Below are 27,655 nucleotides of genomic sequence, written 5' to 3'. Positions count from 1 at the left end.
GCCATGTGCTTCCCTCACGCCAAGACACCAGTGTTTCAGTTCCCACTTTTATTAAGAAAGAAACAGGCACTTTTTCCCACTCAGGACCCTCTAGGAGGATCACAAGTAGACAGGCTGAAATGTGGGCTTTGCCTCAGCATTTCTGTCCTGCCATGGAGAGGGGGTGAACACAATAGCACCCAGTAGGGTGGGAGAACAGCTCCCACAGGGTGGTAGAAGTTGCCTGCTTTCCCTCAAGGCACTGTGAGCTAGGGCAAAGCCAGCACAGCCCCTGCTGTCCACAGCTCCAGCAAGATCTAGGGATTAAGCCAGGGGTGCTGGAGGCAGTCGGCAGCACTGGCCCTCTTCTCAGGGATGTACTCCATCATGGGCAACAGGAAGGCGCTGAACTGTGTGGCTTGCTCCAGGGGCCACTCATACTTCTCCATGAGCACCTCATATAGGCCCCAATGCTTGAGGTTATGGATGTGGCGCAGCTGTCCTGGAGGGTGGGCAACATTAGGCTGTGTCTCCAGGTAGGCTGGCACCCAGTGTTCTGTCAGAATCAAGGTCCTTGTCCTCCCCTCTGCTCTCCTAGCCCCTGTGGCCTAAGCCTACTTGGTCCCTACCCCTGCGGTTGAAGAACTCCCGTGAATAGCGGCCTGAGAGGGCAAAAGCTGGGGGGATGTCTCCCAGAAGCTCCACGATATGAGCAATGTGGTCTGTAGGCAGAGAGAAGGTTGGGAGTCAGAGTGGGGGCAGCTGGAGATCCTAAAGCCAAGGCCAGGGTTTGCCTCCCTTACCTTCATCACGACTGTAATCTTCTCCAGAGTGAGGCTCAAACAGGTAGTCGCCAGTGGCCAGCTCAAAGGCCTGGAAGAGAAGGGAGAAGTAAGGCTGTAGCAGATGGCTGGCCCTAGGCATGGAGGCAGCTGGACTAGCATACCATGCATGCTGTGCTCCAGATGTCAGCTGGGGGGCCATACTCAGCACCAATCAGCACCTCCACGGCCCTGTACTGCCGAGTCTGAATGTCCTCGGTGAAGTGTTTGTGCTGGAGGAAAAGGGAACCCTGGGAACAGGAGCCTGGGACCAGGCTAACCTGCCCCCACAGCCCATTCCTGCCTCTGGTCCATGCACCTGAGCTTCATGGAGCTCACTTTGATTCTTAAGAGTTCCCCAGATGTTACAGGAGGGACTGTCTAGGTGACCTGAGGGTGACCTAGGTGACCCCTTCTTAGTGGCTCATGTCCCTTGCCATGGGTATAGGACTCTTCTACTTGAGCAGCAAGAAGTAGCTCTCAGCTATACTCGAGAAGACTGCTGGCTATGTGAGTCCTAGGCTATGCCAGAGGCCTAGGGTAGGGCTCCCCAAGACCAAGCACCCTGTCATCCCAAAATGTTCAGCATACCACCCAGCAGGCATTGCCCAGGTCTGCAATCTTGATCTTGATCTTGTCTGCATTTTGGGGCTCCAGGGGGTTCACCAGGAGGTTGGAAGCACCAAATGGTGCTGGGGAAAGGAGAGAAGGAAGAGAGACTGATCTGGCCCTGCTCTTCCTGGTCTTGCCTGTCCACTGCCCACTGTTCCCCACACTTACTGCTAGGAGACAGGAGACCTCCAGTCTCACGCTGATTAGATGACCCTGAGAGGATGGAGCAGGAAGCCGTGGAGAACAGAGACCCTGAGAAACCTGAGGTCTGTGAGCTGGGACTAAGGCTGCGGTCACCCCCAGGCACAGGGGAAGAAGAGGCTGGAGAGGGGCCAGCCCTGGTGCCCTCTGGGTGGCAGCCTGAAGAAGAGGTGGAGCCGCTGCCCTGCTCTAATCTTGAGCCAGAGTCTGGGGAAAAGGGGCAGAAAGACACATGAGCAGAGGCCTGGATTCCACATGCATGCTTAGTGGCCCAGTGCCCTCTCTGGCCCCTCACCCTCAGCCTGTACTGCATCTTCCATGGCCTCCAGCCTCTGCAAGTCCTGCAGCCGCTCCTCCAGCAGCCACTTCTGTTGCTTCCTTTTGCGCCTCATCTTCTTCCTCTTGTTTTTGGACAGCTTACCAGTCTGCCACCAGAGTCAGGGTCATCTCCTTGGTTTCCCTGCCCAGCTCTGGACCCCAGAACTAACTCCTTATGGGTGTGAGAAAAATGGTGCTACTACCTTTTGTCTCACCATTAGTCTCAGCCCTTCATCCATTTCTCTGCCTCTCCTCCTATCCCTCTATTCCCTAAAGCTTTGTGGTTTGGGGAGAACCTGGTGGCCTGCCAAAATTGCTCCTCGTCCACTCCTAGCTTAAATGAAGCGACCTGAAGTAGCCATTTGGGGAAGGCACAGTATCCTTCCATCAAGGTGGTAGTGGGCCCAGGAGTCACCCGAGGCAGTTTGGAGTACATGACCCACTCTGTGTAATCACTCTTTTCTTAGGTACCCAGCTTTTTAGAGGTGCCACTGCAGAAGTTCAAAAGGTGGAACAGATGTGGCTGAAGAGCCAAGCTCTGAGGACATGGCCTAATCTGGCTTGAATGGGAAAAGGAAACAGGGAAAGAGAGGGTGCCACAACTTACCAAGACCTCCTGGGGGGCGGTGCTAACTGGGGGTAGGGGTTGGGGAGAAAAAAAGGAGTAGTAATTCAGGCAGGGATTGAGGCCCAGAGTCCTGGTGCCAATCCCCACACATGCTCTTGGTACCTGTGGAGCGGGATGGGGGCTGGGCCCCTGACTGCTGCCACTCTGTAGCTTCAGCAGCCAGGCGCCTAATGTAGGCATCTCCAACACACAGAAGGATGTTCTCAGGCTTGATGTCCGTGTGGATGATCTTGCACTTAGTATGGAGGTAATCCAGACCATGTAGTACCTGGTGAAAGCTACAGCTGAACCCCAGCAGCCACACCCAGCCAAGCTGGGCAGCCTGAGGCAGCACCTACCTGCCTAACAATGCTCTTAACACAGGGCACAGGCAGACCCTGGTAGTTGGACTTGATGATCCACTTGAGGAGCTGGTGGCCCAGGACCTCTAGCACCATGCACACATCTGGACTTGGAGTGAAGGGCAGCCAGCAACACAGCTAAGGCACAGGCTTACCTACCCTCCACCATGGAGGAGCACCTAGGCTCCAGCGGTGCAGAGGTCAAGGAAGCAGGACTTGCCCTGGACCATCATGGTGGCTACCACTGTCTCAGTTTATTATTTATAGTGTTTCTGTCACCGGCAAAGATGTGCCAGTTGGGATGATACCTTTTGTCATCCTAGTGATGCCTCTCAGACCAGCCTTACTCTTCTGCCCAATTGTTCCAAAAGGCCTCAAAAGCAGCCTTTTATATTTGGGTGTCACTCAGCAGCATCCACAGATAATCATTGTCCACCTAGCTACCTGTCCCCTACTCAGAAACACAAATGCCCAAAGGGCATTTTGGTATTGCATCACGGGCTATCCCTGTAAGAGCTGAGTCCCATGGTACAGACCAGAAATCTGAGGTCCTTTGACTGCCATATTGCTCATCCTTCAAAGGATACGGACTCCATTAACTCCTGAGATCCTGAAGTCATCAATGAGCTGAACAATGGTCTCTCTTTTGGGGTCACTAGGATCACTGTCCCGGACCTGGAACAAAAAGGCAAGGAGCCACAGATGGCTCCAACCTGCTCCTCACCAGCTGATCAGCTCCCCTGAAGCACTTCTGGTCCCCTTTCCCAGTCCAGCTGAGGCCCACTTAAAGAGAGGCAGCTGCCTCTTTCAAGTCTCTGCCCTCCAGGTCCTCTTACTTGGCAGAGCCAGCTGGAACCTGCCCCCTCTGGGAGCCCTGCCCCACTCTGCAGGCCCTGCATCCACATTGCCAGGCCCAAGGCAGTTGAGAAGCCAGGAACAGTAGGGGAGGTGCCTCACACATTTCAGGAGCTTGATCTCATCCACAGCTGTCTCTGTGTAATGCCCTGCGCTCTTCACTACTTTCAGGGCCACGAAGCGCTTGCGCCTGTAAAATGGAGACCCTCATAGGCTGCCAGCCTTTGTCAGACTCACATGGTCATCATGGTGGTGGCCTCAACCAAACCCACAGGCAGATCCCAGCCACTCACTGAATATCCCAGCAGAGCCAGACCGTAGAGAAGTGGCCCCAGCCTAGCTTGCGCACCACATGGTACCGCCCATTGAACAAATCACCTATCTTCACTGGGTAGTAACCACCTGCAGAAGGAGGCCAATAGATCAGAGTAGGACATCTCTCTCCCCTATCCCTCAAGATAGCCTGGTCCTGCTGATCATCTGTCTGAGGGCCCTAGTCTCTAGGCACCTTCTTCCTCCCAGGCTGCCCTGAGCCCCTGCAGTGGTAATCTGGCTGACCATGTGGCAGCCAAGGTCAGGCCTTACCCTTGCAATAATCCTTGGGGTCTTCCTGCTCCTCATCATCAGAACCCAGGAGCCCCTGCAGCAACCGAGGTGCTGGTGTGACTGGAGCTAATTCAGAGCCTGAGGACTCAGGCCCACAGGAAGTCTGAGAGCTGTGAGTGAAAAGGGAGGATGCAGGTAGTGAGCTCACAAGGTGCAAAGGACCTCAGTCTCCCCAGCCTGGTCATACCTGCTGCTGCTGCCACCACAGTCCACACCACCACTACCACCAGCACTGGCACTCATCCTGGTGTCGCAGCCCAAAGCTCTGGTGCACTGGACCACTGTTCCTGTGGGGCTCAGCCGTGGCCAGTGCATTTATAGCCTCTGCCGCTGATCTCACCGCCTTTATAAATAGCCTCCCAGCTGCTCAGCTGTGGACAAGGTATGCAGCATAGGGAGGGGGCAGTGCACCAATGGCAGCCCTGGAGAGCCCAAACCCTAGGCAGAACCCCTTTGTTTCATCCACACTCTAGAGACAGAGGGCCACCAAACTGGGATTATAGTAGTGACTCAGTCCCTAGGTCAATTCCCCACAGTCCAGGACCAGCCGAAGAAAACATCTACATGGAGATGGAGCAGTCTGTAGCTCCTGCACCCTAGGGCTGTGGGGAAAGGAGGCTCCTATGAAAGAATGTAGTTGACATGGTGACCAGATCCTTAGGCTGAGCTCTCTCCAAATGCTGCATGGCACTTGATACATTCTTGAACTTCCCACTACCATGTGAATATTCTTCTAGAGGTGACCCCTACCAATCCCATCTGAACCTCACTCTTTGCTCATTCTCTGCCCTGATTCCAGCTTTTTTTTTTTTTTTTTTGTAATTCGCAGACCTCCCCCGTACAGGTGGGAGCCCAGATCACCCCTAAATGTGGCTGAGCAAGGGTCAAGGGCAAGAGTTAAACGCAATTCATTCTTCCTATCAGAGGCAACAGGCCCCTCAGATCACCATTGACTTGCATAGCCTCCTACCCCTAGCTCCAGAGCTAGCCACCTCTGCCTTGATGACATTTGCTGGTACCTGCTGTGGGCCAGCTTTGCCATGTCCACCAGGAAAACAAAAACCCTGCAGTTGCTGACCATAAGCTGGGAAGTAACTGAGGGATTAGGAAGCATTAAGTTCCCAGAAACATTCAGAGCAACACAGGCACACTGGAGACTGCCATGTGCTGGCATGCTACAAAATTCTAGGACCAGGGAAACAACTGAGAACCTCATCTGGAGTTTATGAGTATCACTGGGGAGTTCCAGCAAAGTGGACAAGTACTTTTGCTCTTTAGAAACTCAACTCTGGGACTTGGGAGAGTCTATTCAGTTGGCGAGTGATGCCCAGTATGTATGAAGCCCTAGGACTGATCCCCAGCCCTTCATAAACCAGTTGTGGTGGAATGTGCCTGTAATCTCAGTACTCAGGAGGATCAGAAATTCAAGGTCATCCCCAGATACATAGCAAGTTTGAGGCCAGTCTGGGATGCATAGGACCTTATCTTTAAAAACAAAAATGGGTTGGAGAGATGGCTCAGTGGTTAAGAATACTGGCTACTATTGTCCAAGTTCAATTCACAGCACCCACATGATAGCTCACATATTTGTAACTCCAGCTCCCAGAGGATCTGATACCCTCTTCTGGCCTTCCTGGACATCAGGCACACAAGGGAGGTACAGACATACATGCAGGCAAAACATCCATATACATACATTAAAAGAGTGTGAGAGGGAGTGAGCCCACTCTAATTGCTTCTACATGAGAAAAGGGGGGCAAAAGTGAAGCTAGGAGGCCAACCAGAAACTTCTGATGGAAGTGGAAGGGGCTTGGCAGTGGCAGTGCTTATCCCAAGGTAGGAGACACTTTATCCAGTGTCCTATGATTTAAAAAAAAAAGAAAAGAACTGGTGGGGCTGGAGAGATGGCTTAGAGGTTAATAGCATTGGCTGCTGGCTGCTCTTTCAGAGATCCTGGATTCAATTCCCAGTAACCACATAGTGGCTCAAAACCATCTATAGTGAGATCTGGTGCCCTCTTCTGGCATCTAAGCATACATTCAGGCAGAACACTGTATACATAATAAATAAATAAGTCTTAAAAAAAAAAAAAAGAACTGGTATGGATGGGGCTAGCATAGATGGAGAGGACAGCCTCCCTGCCGGGTTTGAGAGGTCAGGAAATGAAGGACAGAGCAAAGTATGGAAGGATTAATTACTTCTTTCCCCAATGATGGCAGATTACAACCATTGGACCAAGGGCAAAGGTGAACAGACGAAAGGCTTGTAGAGAAGCCCTGTGCAGAGTCTGGGTGTGTCTGGGGAGTAAACCCTGGTATTGGGAGAAGTAGCATCCTAGATCTAGAAGGTGGAGATGCAGGTTGTTCCCCCACAACCCTTACTCATGCCTCTCACCTTAGCCCCAGGGAGTACTGAGAGTTCACACTCGGCAGGGAAAGGCAGGGGTGGTGGATTAGGACTGGTTTTTTTTTTTTTTTTTTTTTTAGATTTGTTTCTATTTTATTTCCAGATGTGATTTTCCAGCAAGCAAATAAATACAGTGGGAAAGATGGTAGGGATCATTATAAATTAGAAACAAGCCAGATGGGTGGTGGAAGGCACTCTATATAGTCCTGCTGACCCCTCCTCAGGCACTGCTTGGTCAGGGACATACAGCACTTTAGTGGTGGATCCTGCCCACTGTTCTATAAGTTGGCAGGTCTCAGGTAACCACTGTGGCTCTCGTTCACAAGTCAGTCACTTTGTTCTCCACCAGGGCAGCGATCTGCTGCAGGCGGCAAGCCAGCTGCATCTTCTGGGTCACGGGGTCCTCCTCCAGGGCACTGATAATCTGTCAGGGTAGTAGAGTGTACCTGCCTGAAATCCCACTCCTCTGCCCAATAGACCAGGGCTATCCAGTCCTTTCTCCATCACAACAAGGGCCTGGGTGATAGAGTAGGGGCTCTCCTGGAGACCTGCCCAGGGAGGTCCTGGTGAAAACCAGGACTACCTCCCAGCCTGGGCCCTTCCAGCACATGATGGCTCCCTTCCTTCATTCTCTTTATCTGGATTGGGCCACCCCCAACCCTATCTTCCCATCAGGGAGGTTCTGTGGGTCATTGTTTTAGCTACACCTCCTCCAAGTGCCTGCCCGCTCCCCTCAAGAGTGCTCTGGCCTCACCTGGTCATAATACCTGTGGATGTGGTTGTAAAGTTCTCGAAGAGCCTCCAGACAGTGGGGAGCAGAGGTGTAGTTCTATGAGTAGCATGTGGAGGGCAGTGAGTATCTTATTCCAGACCTCAAGACCCAAGGCTCTCCACTCCTACTCTGCCAGTTACTCTCCCCCTAAATGTGGAGGACTAGGTCCCCTGGGCCATGCCTCACCCCAGAGAGTTCAGCCAGAGCTGAGTTCATCTCCTGATAGCTCGCTGGAGAGCTCTGGTGAATGTCTGCATAGTACCTGGAGAAGTCAGCAGGGTTAGGAGCCTGTATCTCTGATCCCCAGCCCCAAAGGCTCTGATACCTACTTCTCCACCATCTTCTTGTATCGAGGGATCTCCCGGGCATAGAGCAGTTTGTTCACTGGGGAATCCTGCTCCAGGAAGAAGAGATGAGAAGTATAAACAGGGAGGTAGGAGAACCACCTGTACCACTTCCATGACGCCATCCCTCTCAGCACCCAGGCTCTGCACTGGGTTTCCCCACAAACTTTTCTTCTATTTGCCTCCAGTGGCCTGCTTATGCCCTCACCCTGCCCACTTTATGCTCCGAGACCATGCAAGAGTCGATGAAGGTCTGTGCAATGACAGCCAAGATGGCATCCTCGTTGTCTGACACCCGCACATCAAAAATGAGCTGTGGGTTCTTCAAGGCATTCACCCAGAATCGCAGCAGTAGGCTGTAGGTACAGGTAAGGTGTGGAGATGAGGCCTGGCCTGCTGTTGTGGCCTCCTCCCCTTGTACTTCAGCTCCCCACTCCTCCACATAGATGTCTGTCCTGAAGCTGGGGACCTAGGCAGCAGGGAACTCAGGCTTTGTTTTCCATGAGAAGCTATCCTCATGGCCCAAGTGACCTAAGCTTGGACTCTCCTATTATTAGTCCAGGCTGGGGAGTGAGGGCAGAAACTCAGGATGATGCTGTAAAGTCTGAGTTCCCGTCTTGGACTTGCTACCCTGTCATGATGAGATCATGTCCCTCTGAAATTCAATAGACCACCAACACAGTGGGAAGGAGAGGGGTCAACAGGAAAGGTACCTGTTTGTCTTCCAAATGTGCAGGGTCTCTGGATCCTCTATGCCATGTTTCTCTGCCAGCTCATCCAGGAAGTCAAATAGGTACTTAACAGCAATAGGCACAGGCCGATTCACGCTAAGAATGGCCTGGAAGGTGTCATCCACAAACTTCTGCAAGGTTCTCTGCAGGCAGGTCATGAGGACCATATGAAGGCAGGGTGTGAGGGGGGCTAATCCCTGCTTCATCAGAACCACACCTCCTCTTCAACTCAGTCATAATTCCTTGACAACCCTGTTCCATTGCCTGGCTCCCCTGGCAGCACCAACCTTCATTGAAAGTAAACGGGTGAGATAGATTTCAGGAATGGCCTTGGCTCCTGCCCGTTCTCGTTCTCGTTCCCGTTCCCGGAGGCTGCTGCACTGCACTTTGGCTCCTTCTGACTCCTCAGTGGCCTTCACCAGGTGCCAGAGCCGAACTCCACCCTCCTCACCATCTTCCAGCATGGGGATGTCTAAGAGCACAGAAGCTTGGCCTCAGTCCCATGCTTCTGCCCTCAACATGCAACCTAAGATATGCAGCCCATACTTCTCCTGGGATGGAGTTGAGGAAAGAGAAAGGAGGGAGAAAGTATGGGACAAGGGAGAGGTGGTTCAGGAACTTGCTCATCCTGACATCCCTTGCATCCAGAATTTCCACAACTTGGTTCAGCCTAGAGATTTGGCTATCCCACTGGCAAGGAGGAGTAGGAAACCCATATGAGGCAGATAGGATGGCCAGGACTTCTGCTGGCCCAGCCTGGGGTTCTAGTGAATCTAACCCTGGGTCACCCCAACACTGCTGGTGCTCCTGGCAGATGGGCATGTCTGGACCAAGGGACTCACTCTCTCCAGAGGGGCAGCCAGTCTGGCCCAGTCTCTGGGAGACAGTGTCACCATTGTGCAGCTGAGGAATGAGCACCACTGTTGCTCCATCTGGGACCTGCAGATGGGGAATGAAAGCAAAGGGGCTCCCTTCACATGTTAATTCTGGAGGCAGTCCCTGCCCATCAACCTTGTCTTGTTGCTGCCCATTAGCACCTTGTAGTGTTGCAGGGTGTTGAGTCTCTTCCAGTGGTTTTGAGTCACGGAGGTCAAGTCCTCATCTGACAGGGTTAGGTGACCAGCTAGTCCTGAGCGCCACTCTAGAGGGACTCAGAGAAGCCCATAAGCCCACAGCCTGCTTCTTGAGTTCCTTATTAGCAGTAGCTGAGCAACTGCAGGTGTGGGAGGAGCAGTGGGTGAGCAGGGAGTAAGGCTGGCTTTCTCACCAAGGTCTAAGGAGTGCACTGAAGGCCTCTGGGAGAAGGGGGTTCCCTTGTAGACTTGATCTAACATCTTCTCCTTGACTTGGGTTATGGTGTCTGTGTCAAGCACCCGGGCTGGCATTCGCTGCACCTCGCTGCTCCCTGCTACCCCACAAGACTCAGGTCCCACTAGTGCCATCAAGGTCAAGGGCTGGAACTCCACATCCTCTCGTAGCAGATGGCTATCATTCAGAGTTCGTTTTGCTTTGCCTGTCACAGCGTCCACAGGGCCCTTGTCCACCTGGTACTTGATGGCCCGGAAGAGCATGTACAGTGGCTCACCAGCCACTTCCTACAACCGTTAAGATGTGCCAGACATTGGTCACAGGGCTAGTGGACCCAGTAAAGCCCAGCAGAGGGCATAGTGGGACTGGGAGGGGTAGTTAGCAGCCTACAGCAAGGATTAGCAAAGGCCAGCCAGCTAACACAGGCCCCTGGGCTGGGCCCCAAGCCCTTTTTGTCCCTGCTTAACAGTCAGCTGGAGAAGGAGCACAATGCCTTCCCTTATCCAGCACTCTTGTCCTAGGCCTCTCATGGATCCATCAAGCAGAGAACAGGATCTCATGACCTTCATTTGATGACCCACCCTAAGCCTCAGCCAGGGGTCCTGGGGAATTTGGGCAGCAGTTATGGAGACCACAAGCAGGCAGAAGTTTCTAAGTGTTGGGGAGACATGTTGGAAAGTGCCCCTCACCTTTAAGAAGTCATAGAGACAGATGGATAGCCAGTTGGTGAGCAGCTTCTCTACCATGGTCTCTGTCCTGTGTGAAGGAGGCCCCAGGGCCCTGGTGAGGATAATCCTAAAATTCTCTCTGACCCCATTCCTAGAGTTCTTGGCTCCTGATCTCAGGGCCAGATCCCACTCAGCATATATTGGCAATGGATCAGAGATGAGCCCCTGTCCCTGCCCCCACACCCAGGTCAAGGCCAACCTGCGTAACATGAGCTTAGGGTTCTTGTGTACATAATGGGCTGCTAGGTCACCAAGCAGAGTTCTCAGGATGTCGGTCAAGTACTCAAGCTTGCTGTGCAGAGCCAGGGAAATCAGTGAAGCCACATGGCAGCGGTCCCTCTGGGAAAAGTTTGGCTGCTCCTCCAGAGTGTGGATGAGCTAGGCAGGAAGTTGGTATTCACTCCACAAAGCCCCATACCCTCCCTATTCTGTGGCCATGTCCCTACCTGTGTCTGGCCAGTCCCCAGCCCCACCTCCCTACCAGCTGAGACTCCCCTGCCCTGCCTGTCCCCACCATCCATGTGGCTCTCACTGTGAGAAGGAAGGGCTTGCTGTTGAGCACATTGGAGAGTTGTGTGAGGCCCTGGTGCATAGTGGCACAGCGACCCTCTTCCCCAGGCCCTTCAAGCTCTGGCTGCAGTGGGCAGCCACCATGGCCGGGGAAGAAGGCACGCTCAGCATATGTCCGGTAATCCAGGAAGGGTATCCCACTGGCCTCTAGGTCACTGGTGAGGTCTGTCATCTCAGTCATCAGGTCTGCAGGCCAGGACCCATAAAGATGTGGGTTCAGGCCTGGTGGATTCCCTGTCCTCCCACCTGTACCCCCACACACCTGTGAACTCCTTGCGACACTGGTCACCCACACCAGTCTCCAGGTTCTCCAGCTGCACCAGCACCTTCTGATAGTCTCTCAGGGCCTGCTTGCTCTTGTGCCTGGAACCAGAGGTTAGGCATCAGCCACAGGCCCAGACTAGGATGGCCTCTGGCCTGGGGCCTGCCATGGGAAATTTGCCCACATGTGCTGAAGAGGGAGCATCCTCACCTGTACATGAGTGTGAGGAGGAGCACCGCAGCAATCAGCACAGTAGCACCCAGGCCCAGGCCCACCTGGGCCTCCACAGGAAAGGTGGACATCGTGGGCTCTGCTTCATACTGGACAGGGCCCAGAGCCAGGCGCACATTGCCCATCTGCACCTGGGGGAGCAGGGCTCCTGAGCATGGGCCTACAGCATGCTGGCCTTCCACCAGGGGCACACACTCACCACAAACTGAAGCAGGGTGCCTGAACCATTGGCTGGCTGAGGGGCATGGTGGGGTGGCTCGCAGTACAAGTGAGTAAGTGTCAGTGTCTTCACCAGGCACTCTCCATCCCCAATGTGCACCCGCACCTCTTCTTTGCTGATCCCTAGGTTGAGGCCCTCGCCCTGGGACACATAGCAGGAGCCTGAGCTTGTGGAATCCAACCCCCATCCTCCTTAGGGTGATGAGTGCCCAAGCAATGGCACACTGGTGGCACACCTACCTCCACATCCAGGACATGACCTGGCTTGAGGCGGTAGGGGTGAGTGACTCCTTCATGACTAAGTGGGACCAGGCGAGGGTTAGGCTGGTACAGAAATCCCTGGCCCCCACTAGCACTGGCAAAGTCTACTTGCATGTTGTCTAAGGCAAAGAAGACTCTCTTTGGCATGGCCCCATCTGGCACCGCTGGACTGTGGCACAGGAGGAGGCTAGATGAGTTAACAGAGCACAGAGTGGAGCACTGGAGGGGACAGAAATGCAGATCAGTGAGTGGTCTTGGTGATCCTCCCTGCCCCCTCACTAAGCATTCCCTGGGGATGACCCTATTCTCTGCTAGTGGTGGTAGGGGACTCACCTGTAGCAAGCCACTCTCAAGCTGGATACAACCCTGGGGATCTGCAGCAGGGGCACCGCAGTTCCTCCTTGGGTTCACATCCTGGCCCTGGCCCCCCAAAGCCTTTACCTGGTCCTCATCCTCCAGCCACACAGACAGCAAGGGCTGCCACACGACATCTAGGCCTATACCCCTGACTCGAATCAGTCGTCCACCCCTGTGCCAGGATGGAAGTCAGAGAGTTGAGAGGATCTTGGGTAGCTCAGCCTTAGTACCCTATCTTTCCAGTAGTTCACTACAGGTTGGCCAAGTACTCACCCCCGAAAACTGACACTAGGCTCTGCTGCCATCAGCTGGGGATTGGCAGTATATCGAAATGGGGTGGTGAGCAGTTTGCGCTCAACATGTCCAAAGACTACAAGGACTACTGCTTCTCCTGGCTCTGCTTGGGGCATGGTGTGGCATATGATGGCTTCAGGACACACAGGCTCCTGGCTGCAGGGGAAGGGATATTCTTACTTTGGGCTCAGCCTTAGACCTGGCCCAGTCCTTCAGGAAGACACCCACTTGCTTCCCTCAGCAGGGGCAGAGGTTGCTAGTACCACTTCGTTTAGAATTTCAAGGAAGCCTTGAATCCACTGCCCCATTGTATAGGATGGTCCTCCATTTGACAGTGGCCAGGTTCATTTTGACAGGTGAGCTGTGTTGAATACTTACATGAGGCAAGGTTGGTCACCCACAAAGGCCCTGATGTTGCCTCCTGTCTGGAGGTACTGCCCATGGATGGTGAGCTGGGTACCCCCTGACTGGGGACCCCACTGAGGACTCAGGCTTAGCAGGACAGGGTCCTGGGGAACAGAGTAGGATGGGGTAGACACAAGGCCCATCCTCAAGGCCCTCTAGCTTTGAGGTAAAGGCCCATTTATTGGTTTATTGAGTCAGGGGCTTCAGTTGACTGCACCCTACTTCTGGAAGTGCCATGCCTTTCTTCTTCCACCTTTTCTGACTAAGCTAGCTCCCCTCCTGTCTGCCCATGCCCTTGCTATCACCTCCCTTTGGGGGGCACTTTACACCTGGGACCTCCCAAGCTCTAAGCTCTAGGATCCAGTCACCAATTTGGGGTACCGCAGCAAAACTTGCTCTAATGGTCCTACTTTCACCCTGGGCTTTCCATTCCACAGTGGTCCAACCATGTGCCCAGGGCTCCAGATAGTATCTAGGAGAATCCCTACTTTCTCCACTTCCTCTACTAGGGCTGCAACAAGTTTTGCACGCACTACACCCTGACTGTCTGCTGTTCTTGCTTCTGCACTGCCTGCCTGCCTCCTGGACAGCTGCCAGTGATAGTGTCCATGTCATCACAACACTGCCCCTAGCCTGCTCTCCACTGAGAACATGCAGCTTCCTTCTTGGACATAGCAGCAGTGGTTCCTGCTGCCCTTGGATCCAGTTTGACATCTTTACATAGTCCTCCTTCCCACCATACCCTGCATTAGGACCACTTTAGGGGAGTTACTGACCTGGTAGATGAAGTGCTGGATTGAGATGCCGGGAGGACGACTCTTAATGGCCACTTGGACAGGCCCAGCAGTGCCATTGGGAGCAGGAGATATCACACACACAATCCTGGTGAATCAAGGTCCAGTAGCTGCTCAAGCCCTGGGGGAGCCTTTCAGGGGCTACCTGGAGCCTGCTCCTCCTCTGCTGCTTGTTTCCCTTTTGTGCTCTGACTCAGGACCTCACATTTCTTGGCTGCAAGCCTCCCCTCTCTCTGGGTAGCCAATTTCTGAGGCCTACTCTGGATAGCATCCCTCTCCTCCCCAGCCTGCTGAGGTGCCTCACCGGGCAGAGATGCGGTAGAGAGAAGCGTCAGGGTTGCAGGGCTGGCCAGCCACAGTCACAGCATTTTGCACATCATTAAAGGCCTGGCCCAGGTTGGAACCCAGGATGGTGATGGCCAAGCCACCTTCTGGGGGACCAGTCAGGGGTTCAATCTGTAGCAGAGAAGGATGGCAGATAGGATCCCCCAAAGCCACATCCTACTCTGCAGTGGTGGTGCCCAGTTAGCCAACTACTGGAAAATGTCTGGATCAAACTACTAGAGTCTAGGAGTCTGAGGCAAGGGGCTTGATGTGGGAGAGTATTAGATAGTGGAGGCAGGGACCTTGGGGAATGGGGAAGCCAGGATCTACAGGGGGGAGAGTCTCACCACATCAATGGTGGGTGTAGGGCATAGCTGTTCCACAGTATCTGGTGGGCACAGCGGCCCATAGCGGCAGGAAGGCTGGCCATCAACACACCACAGGCAGCTTAGGCTTCCATTGGCTGCCTGGCAATGGCTGCAGTCAGGGTGACCCACAGCACAGTCATACAGAGTCACTGGGGAAGGTGGGGCAGCATGTTAAGCCACTGCCTATGAGCCTCATATCCTGCCCCCACCTGCTTTGTCACCTCAGGGCTCACCATGAAGATCATGGGCATTGTCCAGCCGTTGGATCTCACCTCTGGTTACATAGATGGGCACTGGGAGCTCCCTCTGGGACATAGAGGGATGGAACTGTGGGCAGAGGGTAGGATCAGGCTTGAACCCCACTTGGGACATCTCTCCCTCCTGGTTCCTCCAGAACACTGTCCTTAGAATGGGTGTGATTGTCCTCTGCATCTCTAAGCAGAGGAACAGAGGCTGCAGGCACCCTGTTCCTGATACATGCCCAGGATGCCTGGCACAGAGTGGGCTTTTGTGGCTTTTGTAAGTAATGGTAAGTAGAAGAGGGACTGGGCAGAGCTCTCTCTCTCTCTCTCTCTCTCTCTCTCTCTCTCTCTCTCTCTCTCTCTCTCTCTCTCTCTCTCTCTCTCTGTGTGTGTGTGTGTGTGTGTGTGTGTGTGTGTGTGTGTCTGTGTCTGTGTCTGTGTCTGTGTCTGTGTCTGTGTGTCTGTGTGTTTGAGTGGAGTGGGGCTGCCCAAGACACCAAGCAGCTTTTCACCTGCTGGGCCTGGCAGTGAATGAGGCCAGAGTCCTTGGATGTCTCCTCTAGGAAGGCAGGTAGCTTCTGCAGTTTTCCAGGCAGCTCTAGCCAGCAGTAGTATAAGGCAGGCACACCCTGGAAAGTGCAGATGCCATAATGTCAATCTTGTGGACACTGTCTTCTCTCCCCTCATTCATTCCCCCATCCACCTGACTACTCACTCGGAAATAGTGAAGGTTCTGAATGTGCAGGGCCAAATGGCTCTCCCAGCCCACAGGCACCAATTGGGGACTTGCTAGGCCCTCAACCTGAGGACAAGCCCCTGGGCCACGAACCTGGATGTCCACCTAGGGAAAGGACAGCCTTAGCCCTTCAAACTTGCATGAGACCACTCCTGGGTAGGTCTGGTCCTGTCCTGCTGGGGTGGCCTTTTGGGTCGATCAGGTGCAAGGAGTTTGTATGTTGATCATACCCACCTCCTGAGCACTGTAGACAGTCTTCTCACCCTCTGGGCAGTGCTCGCCATATACACAATGGCTGCTCTGGGGGCACCAGTGGCACCGCCACAGGCTGCCCACACAAGTGCGACACCTGGAAGGGCAGGGATGTTCTCAGGCTGGGCACCATGTTGGATTTCCACCCTTACCCATCAGGAGCCAGATCCAGGAACTCACGGGGCAGCCACTTCCAAGGCCTGGACAGCACTGCAGTCATAGAAGGAGAAGGTGGTGGCAGCCACAACCACATCCTCAAACATCAGAGCCAGGGGCAAGATGACATGATCTGGAAGTGAGTGGTTGCAGAGGTCTTGTAGCTCCTGCCTGCTCCAGTTCCACCCCAGGATCCCTACTCAAAGGTCCACTCACCAGAGCCTGGAGGGTTAGGTGGCACCTGATCTCCAGGAGGGGTGACACAGACCACATGGAGCCCTTCCACCTGAGCCAGACTGTTATAGTCCCCAAAAGCACAATGGAAGTATTCATCCATAGCCAGGGTAGGCAGCCGGGGAACAGACAGAGTGACCTATGACACATGAGAGAGAAACAGGGAGATGGATCTAGAGCAGAGAGGTGTAAGTGCCATGCTGGGGCTGTGGGCAGAGGCATCTAGGGAAGAAATGGACAGGAAGCATCTAAGATTGTGTTCCCAGAGACAATGGCCACACTGGCTGAAACCATCAATGTCAGTGCCTCACCTGGCCCTGTTCCTGGCGGGGGTGCTGGGCTGGTAGCAGGCTCTGAATGTGAAGGCAGTAGTTGTCTTCATAGCTCCACAGCCACTGGTTTGGCTGGGCTGCCCGTCCACACTCGCCCCTCCGAGTACACCTGCCAGGTAGGAGCCCATTGGTTCACCATGTGAGTCTCAGGCTTCCTGGCATGGGGTTAGGAGGATGGCTTGGCTGGAGCGCAGCAAGGAGGAGGAGTGAAGGGAGCATAGGGCCTCATGGCCAGGGTGCAGGCTTTAGCCTTAAGTATGAGTAAGAGGAAAACACTTCCTTTCTTTCTCCCTCTTTCCTTCTCCTCCAACAAGGGCCCATGTCTCCCAGGCTGGCCTCAAACTTTACTATGTAGCTGAAGATGACCTTGATTTTCTAGTCTTCCTGTCTCTGCCTCCTAAGTGCTGGGATTACAAGGTATGTACCACCATGCCTAGCCCATGCCTAGCTCATATGTGGTAGGAGTTGAACCCAGAGTTTTATGCATGCTAGGCAAGCACTCCACTAACTGAGCTATATTCCCAGCCCACATTTCAGGTTTTCATAAATGAGTCCTGAGCTGACAGCCCAGGATGGAGGAAAGCTGGAGTGGACCAAGGAACACCAACAGCAAGTCATGGGTCCTGGAACAGGTGTCAGAGGCCTGGCTTGAGGTAGGATTACTGGAATGAGAGGTGAATGGTGACCTGGTGAGTGGGGAGGAGATTAAGGAACTCAGCAACACTGAGCCAAGTGGGCCTCTTGGCACACCTACAGTTGCTTCTGCAAACAGCTTCCTGGCCTCCAGAGTCAGTTGGTTTAAGCCTGGGCTCATGCTCACCTGCCCTGAAGGATGCACCAGCCACACAGTGGGTCCCTAGCCTGGAGGCAGGTGGTGCAGTTGGGGAACTGAGGACAGGCTGCCACAAGAATCCGGTCTACCTGGATGGGCAATGAGGAAGAGGTAAAAGTGAGTTACAAAGACTCAGGTCACTTAGACACATCACACCCAGTTCAGAGACAGACCTTACCTGCTGGGCAGTCAGGACATAGAGGTGGTCCCCACTACTGTCTACCAGCAGGTCTGGGCTGATGGCTGAGCCTGGGGGCCCCACTTGCTGGGAATGGTATATCTGGCCTTGGGAGCTGTTTAGGAAGACCTGGACAGGAACACAAAGATAGGACTGGGCCACTCTGCCAAGCCAAGACCAACTTTCTTGATGACTTAATGATGACCATTGAAGGCACATGCTTTCCTGTCTTCTTTACAGGAACATAAAAACTCTCAGGAAGTAACCTGTTCCTCCAGAACCAGACGCCCCTCCTGCTAGGCCATCAAGATACAGACATGCCACTTTCTCTAATTCAGGACCCTCAAGGTTAATCCACTCTCCAGGAAGTAACAAGGCTGGGGCAGCAGAAGCGCCCTGGCTGAGGCTCTTGAATATCAGGCCATTCTGCCACATGAGAAGAAGGGCAGCTATAGAAACAAAAAGTTCACTGGGAGGCAGGGTTTGTTTTAGAGAGAATCCTGAGTCCAGGCTACTTCTGAGCTCAGGTCCTCTGGGTCTGTCTACATACCATCCCTACCCACCTTCATCATCACTCTCATTGGTTAGAGAAGGCGCAGATGCCTCCAGAGGTTCCTGGGTAGTATCTCATTTGGGAACTAGAGCAGGAAATGGATTGTACCAGATGTCCAGGTGCAATGAAGCCTTCTGACCCACCAATGGGGCACAGCTGAGAGGTGGAGTGTCCTGAGGTTTTCCTGAACCACAAGTGGTAGGGCCACCTGGACAAGCAGCAAAGCCAGGCCCAGCCTGAAAATGTGGAGGCCATCCAAGAACACCCCCATTGGTTAGCATCTCACCTTATGTAGCTGGCCCTGGGTGTCTCCCAGGAAGGCTATCGTGTGCCCATCTGCCTGGAGAGCAGTCACTGCACTGATGGGCTGTCCCAGCTGTAGCAAAGGCTGGGCTTCCAGGGGTTGGCGGCCTGCGATAGGGCTGGGGGTATGTTCATCACCACAGGGGTATGACTCGGGGGAGTCCTGGATAGGCAAGGTGTAGAGAATCAATACCCAGGAGGGTGGGCATGCCCTCCCCTGGGAGCAGAGGATACCCCTACAGCCAGTGAGAAAGGAGTTGGGAGGAATCAGGAACCAGAGAATCCTGGCCAGGAGGGTCTGGAAAGCTGGTCCCCAAGCCTCACAACATCACAACTTGTCCCACAGAGGAAGAGAGACAGAAAGAAAAGGGCTGAGAGCAGGTCGGAGCTTGGAGACAGAGCCATCTGCTACCTATTGATATACCTAGCCAAGAGGTTAACCAGTAGCTATTCCTGGAGAGTACCCCTGTCCCATATCACATAGGGAGAGAGTTGGCAGGGCAGAGTAAGGAACAGAAAATGAAGACAGAACCCATGGTCAAAATTTGGGAGTCAGGCTCTCATCACTCACAGGAGGCAGGGTGATGCAACGGGACGTGACACCATACTCCACGGTGGCTTCTTCCATGCCACTGGGACCCTGACCACCAGTGGTATAGCAAAGTCGCCTGGCCTGTTCCATACTCTTGTCCAGGTCAGCTAAGGGAAAGGCACACAGGGCTGCCTGTGCCTGACTTGTGCCTGCTGCAAATGCGCCTAGCAATGTGTCTGGAGCAAGGAAGGCAGCTTGGATAAGGCCCTGGCCATGGCAGGCAAGGGGCACTTCCACATAGGAGTAAAGGTTGACATCTCCAAGGCAGACACGAGCTACATAGGAGCGATATTCAGCCTGGGCCCGAGCCCCACGCCGACGGAAGACAAAGTAGGCAGAGTGGGTATCAGAGAAAGCCCCCACATAGCTATTGTTATAGTCTGAGAAGTCTCCCACCACGAGTCGTCCCAGACCTTCGCTGGAGAAAGGCTGTGGGCCAGCCAGCTGGCGCACAGTTAGGGGTGGTACCCCTGCTGACAGCTTGCCTGCCAGGCCCCTGGCCACCAGCAGGAGGTCTTGGCCTGGCAAGGGCACCACTAGGCCCACTGTGGTTACTCCCGGGGTATTGGCAGCCACAAACTGCCCATCACCAGGGTCCTCAGCCTGGTACAGCACCTGAGCCACATCCCCAAGGCTCCGCTTCTCACACACACCCTGCCTCACTTGCCCACAAGCCACCAGCTCCTGGGCCCTGCTGCTCACTAGCAAGAGCTGGTTGGCATTATCAGTGAGCTGGGCCTGTGGGCACTCAGCCAAGTCACGGAAAGGCACACAGTCAGGACTGTCGATGATAGGGCCAGTGACAGCCACAGCCTCCATCTTCAGCTCAGGACTGAGCTGGAAGAGATGATTCACTGCACCCACGTAGAGTGTGCCCTGGCCTGGCTCCAGCACCAGGTGGTTGAAGCTGGTGTTGGGTACAGAGAAGCGATGGGCTCTGGTCAAGGGCAGCAGCAGCAGGAACAGCAGCAGAAGGTGGAGGCTGAAGAGAGGCCAGGGAGCCATCACAGGAGCCTGGAGGAAGTCAGTCAGCGTGAGCCCTGATGGGAGAATGCTGAAGGTACTCCATTCCCCAACAGGCAGAAGCAGGCAAGGGAGAGAATGAGAACTAAACTGGGAAAGAGACATTATCAGAGGAAGGCCAAAATGGTGAGGGAGAGAGAGAGAGAGAGAGAGAGAGAGAGAGAGAGAGAGAGAGAGAGAGAGAGAGAGAGGGAGAGGGAGAGGGGAGAGAGAGAGAGAGAGAGAGAGAGAGAGAGAGAGAGAGAGAGAGAGAGAGAGAGAGAGAGAGAGGGAGAGGAGAGAGAGAGAGGAGAGAGAGGGCTCAGGGGGAGGCAGGCAGGGAAGGGACAGAAAGGACAAGGAAAGTATCCTAGATTTGGAGAAAGAGACAGGATAGGGATGAGGGTACACAAAAAAAGATTTTTTTTTATATTCTGCTTTATATGCATGTGAACTATAAAGGGGACAGACCCTGAGAAGCCACATGGGCATGACAGAGGGATTCTGAGTGATAGAGGGGCAGGAGAAGAGAGGGGATGTGGGAGAAGAAAGCCATATCTGCGGGGCAACTGAGTATGGTCACTCAGACAAAGAAAGACAACATAGAGACAAGAGGTGCCACGCCATCATGGGTCAAGGGAAGTTACACATAGCAAAAGGGATAGAGAGAAAGCCCATTCTAGGTAGTCAGAGCCAGCTGCATAGAGGGACCTTTACTAGCTCAATGAGACAGCCAAAGAGAGCTTTGAGTTCTGGCCAGACTCAGGCATACTGACCCCCAAAACAGTAATGAACAGGTGGCCAGGGTCAGGACCTTAGACAAACACTGGGTGGACAGGAGAGCTTTGAGCCAGCCTGGAGGGTGCTGGGGAACTCTGGGGCACCAGGAGTCAGCTCAGGGTGCCAGAGTGATGAACCCCAACAGCTAGAGTCTGTGGAGCCCTCGCTCCAGCTTGGTCTCAGTGTAGGAGCACTGATGAGGACAGACATGAGCGAAAGGTCAGGGAGAGCTTGACTGCGGCAGGGGACAGGGAGTAGGGAAGCAGGACAGAGCTAGCCCCAGTTGTGAGTGGAAGGGGCCCTGAATCTGAGACACTGAGAGGAAGGGCCATCCCCCAACTCCCCTCTAACCCCAGAGCAGCCAGCAGCAGCCACTGACCAACTGCCGAACTAGGTGACATTCAGACAGATTTGATTCTGAATAGAGCTCTAGAAAGAGGGAAAGAGCTGGTGACAGATCCTGAACTGAGCCGGGATCTGTATAGCTAGTCATGTGGGCATGTGTCAGACAGAAGCCACCTACTGCCACTCAGAAAGACCCCAGGTTCCCTTATCTTGAGAGCACAGACAGGAAAGACAATTTCCTTTAGTGCCCATGTGACTCTGTGACAAAGTTGAGTGTGTGTAATGGAGAAGATGAGGTTGTTACCCAAGAAGGCAGAGGATAAAGAACCTCCCTGCAAGGCTGCCCTATGCCTAGCCTGGGCAAATTTATCCCTCTCTGCCTCTCTCAGTGACATCTTTGGGGATATAGGGCCCAGACACTTACCACCATTACGGAGTGCAGAAATGGGGTCTCCTCACATCAGCTGCCTCAGGGCAGTAGCGATGGGCACAAGATGGCTGTGGGGGGCATTGTCCTGAGTGGGAGGGAGACAGTCGAGGCTCAGCCCCATTCATGCTGGCCCTGGGGGAGGAAGGAGACGGGGAGGGGGCAAGGGCCTGGCGACCGGGCTCCACCACAGCTGGCAGCTTTGTCAATAGTGGCCTGGCCAAGGCAGCCCTGCCTCCACCCCAACAATGTCCCCTCTGTCCAGAGGCCCAGGCCAGGGACCTGCTATCTGGTGCTCTTACCCCCCACCAGGGCTGTTCTAGCCAGGGGGCTCCCTGCCACTCTCGGTCTCCAGGGAGACACCCCCTGAGATGTAGCGATAAAGGGATAGGGTTTTCTTGAGCCAATTATCCCCATGTGGCCCACAACTCTTGTGCCAGTGCAGAGTGCTCCCTCCCTGAGTTTCCCTGCATCCCTATAAAGAGCACAGGATAGTCCCAAGCCCCCACCACAGGGCCAAAGGCTCTGAGCCCCTGAAATGCCAGCCTTGGCCTCAGTAGCCTTGTTTCTGGCTGAAGTGCCAGTCCCAGCTGTCAATGCCTGCCTTTGTCCAGGCTAAGGCAGAGGAGGCGCTGACAAAGACAGCCCATGAAGAAGACCTTCTCCCCCGCCTCCTGGCCTGAAAGATTGTCCCCACCCAGCCCTACCCCCAGGACTGTGCCAGTTACAGTGTGGTAGTGGGGAAAGCCAGCAGAGGATGATGCATGGGAGGGGCTGAGGCAGAGGGACCACAGAAACTTCACCAGAATTGAGCCCTGGGCTTCAGACATGGAATAGGAAGGTCCTCCCAGGGTGGGTCTTCCACCATAGGAGGGAAGGGAGTGGCAGTAGCAGCTGGCTCCCCTGCTGCACTCTTAAGGCAACTTTGGGGCCAGCTAACCTTAAGGCCCATGGTACAGGGACATGTTTACTCAGCTTAGGGTTTTTGCTACTTCTATAGTTCACAGTAGCAGCCAGTTCCAGGGTGAAGAGGCAGGTGGCTGTTGCCATCTGGCTGAGCTGGTTGGTTGGCTGTGGGGGTGAGGAGCCTCCTTACATTATACCCCATTCCAGGCTAGCACCAGCTTTTTTATTTTTGGGTCAGACCCAGAGAGTTCTCACTCTCCTAGCTCCAGTGCCAACCCCTCCTGGGGAACACCATGCCAGGTATCACACAGGTGTCTCTGTGGAGCCTGATTAGTGTCTGATGACCTTTGCTTGACTCCAGTTAGTCAGCCCAACAGACCCTATCTTCTCCCTGTCCTTAGCAGCCCTGAAGCAGTGTCCTTAGGCCCAGTGGTCCCTGCACATGCTGTCCAAACCAGCCCCAGCTTCTACCTACCTGGAGGACCACTAATGGTCTGGGGAGCAGCTGCTTAGCTAGGAGTGGTCCCAGGGGAGCTCCAGTTTCCTGCCTCACAATGCAGTTGTGTCCAGCCCAATACACCCCAGTGATCCTAGGTTGAGAGCCCAACCCATTCTGGCCCGCCCCTTTGTCTAACAGCAGAAGGCAGGTTTTTGCTCCCCTTTGCTGACTTCAGCAAATGTAGTAGAGGACTGGCTGGCTATAGGTACCTGACTGGAGCTATTAAGAACAGGCCACTTCCCAAGGTGAGCATTTCCTAGTCTCCCACAAAGTGCCCATTGAACATCCAGAGAAAAAGAAAATATTAATATCCAATGATATTAACACATTTTGTCCTCCCAATGACTCCAAAAAGAGCTTTGGTCATTTCCTCCAGGCAACAGATGGGGAAACCAAGGCAAGGGAAGTTTCACGGCTAGTAAGTGGCAAGGCTAAGAGTTACCTACGGGGTTCCAACCTATATCCATCTGGCCATGTGGTCTTGAACTGTAAACCTTGGCAGGCATAGAGCAGGAGGGAAATGGATGACATGCCCCTGTTCTTTTGAAGAAGCAAGTAGTGTTTGTCCCCTGACTGGAGCATAAGATTGGTGAAGGGTGAACTGCAAGGGTGCAAAGGTCAGCAAATCATGGTCACAGCTGCCAGGTTCTAGAACTTGAGCTTGCCTTCCTAGGCTTTCTTTCTTTTTTTTCTTTTTCTTTCTTTCTTTTTTTTTTTTTTTGTTTTTTGTTGTTGTTGTTGTTTTCGAGACAGGGTTTCTCGTGTAGTTTTGTGCCTTTCCTGGAACTTACTTTGTAGACCAGGCTGGCCTCAAACTCACAGAGATCCGCCTGCCTCTGCCTCCCGAATGCTGGGATTAAAGGCGTGAACCACCACCGCCCGGCCCAGGCTTTCTTGACAGCTTTACATTTGGTCAAGTGCAAACCTATGGCCCTAGGATGGAGAATGTGGGGAAGGCTGGATCAGGGATGCTATAGCCATGGAAAGAAACAAATGCATTGCAGATGTGTTTGGTGGTATAGACATAGGATCTTGAAAGCCTGGTACCATATAGGTGCAGGTGGCAAAGATGGTAGAATTCAGGAGCTCTACCCTGGGATGTCCTTTCTCTACAAGCTGGTCATCATAGAAAGAGTGCATGGAGATGAGGAAGAAAGATGGAGGAGCCCACATGCAGCAAGGGAGATGGCTAATGAGGCCTTCTGGATATGGAATGACAGCTTGGCTTGGGGTGACCTGAGTGCTGATGGTGGTTTATATAGAAAGTTCCCAGCCAGGGCTGTTACACAGAGAAACTCTGTCTTGAAAAAAACAAACAAAAAAAAGAAAGAAAGAAAGAAGGAAGGAAGGAAGGAAGGAAGGAAGGAAGGAAGAAAGAAAGAAAGAAAGAAAGAAAGAAAGAAAGAAAGAAAGAACACTTCTAGCCAACCAGAGCTATACAGTGAGAGCCTATCCTGAGTAGTAGGAAAAAAGAAAAAGAAGAAAGCACAAATATCTTCAGTTCAATTTTGGGAATGTTTCCTACCTCTTTTGTCACAGAAGAAAGCACATCTATGGACAAGCAGCCTCATTCTCTGTAACTACACATGTGAATTGCCTGCACAGGCTTCTTTCATGCCCTCTGAGCAGTCAGGAGCAGCTGCAGCTGGTAACAACGGTGACCTATGTTGACTCCAGGAGTGAATATCTTACACAAAAAGAACTATGCTGCTACAGTCCTGCATATGGCTTGTTCCTCTTAATAGCACCCTTTGTAGATGTGTCACCCCGCTCTACATGAGTCCTCCACAGAGCAGCTGTATGAAACTCTTATTTATAGGTAGGGAAGCAGCCTCTACTAGTCTAGTGCCATCTCCTGACTGTGTGCCTGGGTCTCTAGATGCTGACAAGGGACTCACTGGTCAGAAGAGATATGGACTTCCTGCCTCTCCCACTTCTACTGTACATGTGGTGTCTTCAATACCTCCAGTGCACTTGAAATTTTAAAAAATATTTTATTTTATATATATGGGTGTTTTACCCGCATGTATGGCTGTGCTCTACATTTGTGCCTGGTGCCTAGAGAGGCTAGAAGAGGGCATCAGATACCCTGGAAGTATAGTTACAGACAATTGTGAGCAGCCATATGGGTGCTGGAAATAGAATCTGGGTCCTCTGCAAGGGCAGCCAGTGCTCTTAACTACTGAGACATCTCTCCAGCCCCAAGCATTTTTTTTTGAAACAGGGTCTCACTGCATAGCCTTGGTTGGTCTGGAAAACAATCTGTAGACCAGGCTGGCCTCTAATTCACAGAAACCCTCCTGCTTATGCTTCTTAAGTGCTGTGATTAAAGGTATAGGCTACTATACCTGGCAGAGCTGGATTTTGTGATAAGATTTTTTTTCTTTTTTAAACTTTTTAAAAAAGATTTATTTATTATGTGTACAGTATTCTGCCTGCATGTGTCCCTGCAGGCCAGAAGAGGGCACCAGATATCATTACAGGTGGTTGTGAGTCACCATGTGGTTGCTGGGAATTGAACTCAGGACCTCTGGAAGAACAGTCACTGCTCTTAACCCCTGAACCATCTCTCCAGTCCTTGTGATTAGATCTTAATATGGATTTTAAGCACTAGGGTTAAGAGAAAGAAAGGCACAGAGAAGAAAGTAATCCACACCAGAGATTGTAAAACACTATCTTGGGCTTGCTTGCTTGCTTTCTTCCTTCCTTCTTTCCTTTCTTCCTTCCTCCTTCCTTCCTTCTTTCATTGTTGTTTGGTTTGGTTTGGTTTTTCGAGACAGTGTTTCTCTGTGTAACAGCACTAGCTGTCCTGGAACTCATTTTGTGGACCAGACTTGGCCTTGAACTCAGAGATCTGCCTGCCTCTGCCTCTCAAGAGCTCAGATTAAATAGGCATGCACCACCACTGCCCAGCTTCTTGTTGGGATTTATGTTGTCTTTCTTGGACTACTAGTTAGTTTCTTTCTTTCTTTCTTTCTTTCTTTCTTTCTTTCTTTCTTTCTTTCTTTCTTTCTTTCTTTCTTTCTTTTTCTTTCCCTTTTTTGGGACAGAATCTCACATAGATCAGGATGGCCTGAAACTCACTGTATAGCCAAGGATGACTCTGAACTTCTCATCTTAAATGCTTCCACCTCCTGAGTACTGAGATGACAGGTGTGTGTCATGTCCTGTTTATATTGTATACAAGAACCCAGCCAAGGGCCATAGGCATGTTGGCAGGCACTCTATCAAGTAAGCTGAATCCACTATTTTTGTGTTTTTCTTGAGACAGGATCCAACTGTGTAGCTCAAGCTAGTCTCAAAACTTATGATCCTTGATTCTCCTGACTACCTCTTGAATGCTGGAATTACAGGTGAGTGCCACTGGGCCTGACTTGACTGCTAGCTTCTAGTTTCTTCATCTTTTTTTTCCAGACAGGATGTGAAATTTATTACTGAACATGATTTAGTAGGGTAGAGGAGAGCACCACAGTAGACTACCTCAGAAGTGCAGGGACCGCCAATGCCCAGGGGACCATGATTGGTGGTGTATTTAACCCCACAGCCATCAGGGATGAGTCGCTTCTCAGTGTCCATGTCTTTAGATCAATCTGCATTCAACTTAGCAAAGACCCACCTCTTTGAGATGTGGGTCTGGAGAGAGACAGATGGAAAAAAAAAAGAAACTCAGTGAGGATGACCAGGGCAAGAAAGTGGGAGGAAGGGGCTTAATAACACCACTTGCCTTCTGGCAGTCAGAGAGCTTTAAGTTGGCTTTCAACTTTCAACATAGGGCCTCCATCAGATGTTCCTTATTCTGAAGCGTGATTCAAGTGGACACGATGGCCTGGACAATGAGAACCCTGGCCGTGGTAACCTGAGGCACCACAAATACCTGTCTGGAGCCTAGACTGAGGACAACATTGAGATCAGATGCCCTGCCTGCAGGGCTTCAACGGGTTCTCCACCACCCTAAGGACGGAATGATAGGGACAGGAGATACAAAGAAATACACCAAGTCTAGATTCTGATCAAGGTGCAACTTTATTTTTCTCCAAGAGGGTTTATATAGTTCCTGCAGGGTGGGGGGAGCAAGAAGCTGTCATCTGCATAAGGTGGGGCAAGCTAACAGGATGTTTGTATAGGATGTTTACAGGGTGAAAGGGTCAGGGGCTCTGCCTCAATGTCCTGTTGCTAGGCAACCTGACAGTAAGATGATCTAGTTGCCTGTCCTTAGAGATTCTGTCCTTGTCCCTGACATCTCCCCCTTCTTAGTAATAAATCTAAGGGCCAACATAAACCAGGTTTGAATGGTCTAAAAGGAGGGCTCTGAAAGAGGCTTTGCATGGAGGATTACAGAGGCCCTATCCCTCTAAAGGTTGTGAAAAAAAGGTCTGAAAGGGAATGTCTCTCCAGACTCAAGCACCACAGGCGTCCCCATAGTGCGGGAATCAATGGACCGTGCAGTTTTTTGAGGGAGCGGAAATGGGTAAGCGCAAGGCTGCTACTGCACAACTGCTATGCAACAGGGCATATAATCTAGGCTCTCGGGATTTTGGGGTACCATGGTCC

The 27,655-nt window shown here is 52.6% G+C and overlaps 1 protein-coding gene and 1 long non-coding RNA gene across 19 annotated transcripts; one reads left to right on the top strand and one right to left on the bottom strand.

The window, feature by feature from the left end:
- Positions 1-33: 33 nt before the first annotated feature.
- LOC128112649 (SRSF protein kinase 3) lies at positions 34-21,925 on the bottom strand. 18 transcript variants are annotated; one of them, XM_052741855.1, is made up of 48 exons: positions 21,697-21,925; positions 19,125-20,159; positions 18,537-18,716; positions 17,698-17,826; positions 17,508-17,608; positions 16,667-16,796; positions 16,338-16,494; positions 16,146-16,254; positions 15,948-16,062; positions 15,693-15,818; positions 15,490-15,606; positions 14,969-15,062; positions 14,715-14,884; positions 14,348-14,499; positions 14,026-14,131; positions 13,223-13,353; positions 12,824-13,000; positions 12,527-12,722; positions 12,173-12,412; positions 11,913-12,074; positions 11,693-11,844; positions 11,483-11,583; positions 11,183-11,406; positions 10,850-11,028; positions 10,612-10,678; positions 9,882-10,209; positions 9,652-9,755; positions 9,457-9,553; positions 8,902-9,086; positions 8,597-8,757; positions 8,092-8,239; positions 7,869-7,933; positions 7,726-7,801; positions 7,535-7,596; positions 4,341-4,471; positions 4,049-4,157; positions 3,858-3,945; positions 3,488-3,575; positions 2,898-3,004; positions 2,662-2,827; positions 2,539-2,564; positions 1,909-2,038; positions 1,581-1,820; positions 1,392-1,492; positions 926-1,033; positions 783-852; positions 609-701; positions 34-481 (listed from the first exon to the last, which is right to left on the bottom strand). In XM_052741855.1, the coding sequence occupies exons 1-48, from the start codon at positions 21,700-21,702 to the stop codon at positions 297-299; spliced, it is 7,224 nt and encodes a 2,407-aa protein (XP_052597815.1). In that variant the 5' UTR covers positions 21,703-21,925; the 3' UTR covers positions 34-296. The 18 variants fall into 18 exon arrangements, 17 of the variants coding, with proteins under 17 accessions (XP_052597815.1, XP_052597807.1, XP_052597869.1 ...); XM_052741847.1 differs by having other exon boundaries at positions 12,173-12,722; XM_052741862.1 differs by lacking the exons at positions 34-481; positions 609-701; positions 1,392-1,492 and having other exon boundaries at positions 12,173-12,722; positions 21,697-21,922.
- LOC128112771 (uncharacterized) lies at positions 20,093-27,114 on the top strand. Its single transcript, XR_008219155.1, has 3 exons — positions 20,093-20,205; positions 26,376-26,457; positions 26,877-27,114. It is a non-coding gene; the product is annotated as an uncharacterized LOC128112771 (long non-coding RNA).
- The last annotated feature ends 541 nt before the right edge of the window (positions 27,115-27,655 follow it).

This window comes from Peromyscus californicus, unplaced genomic scaffold (genome assembly GCF_007827085.1).
Source record: "Peromyscus californicus insignis strain IS unplaced genomic scaffold, ASM782708v3 Scaffold_10__1_contigs__length_136768540, whole genome shotgun sequence".
In the NCBI taxonomy this organism is placed as follows: Eukaryota; Metazoa; Chordata; class Mammalia; order Rodentia; family Cricetidae; genus Peromyscus; species Peromyscus californicus.
The sequence above is the reverse complement of the archived record's forward strand: the minus strand, read 5'-3'. Positions and strand labels throughout refer to the sequence as shown.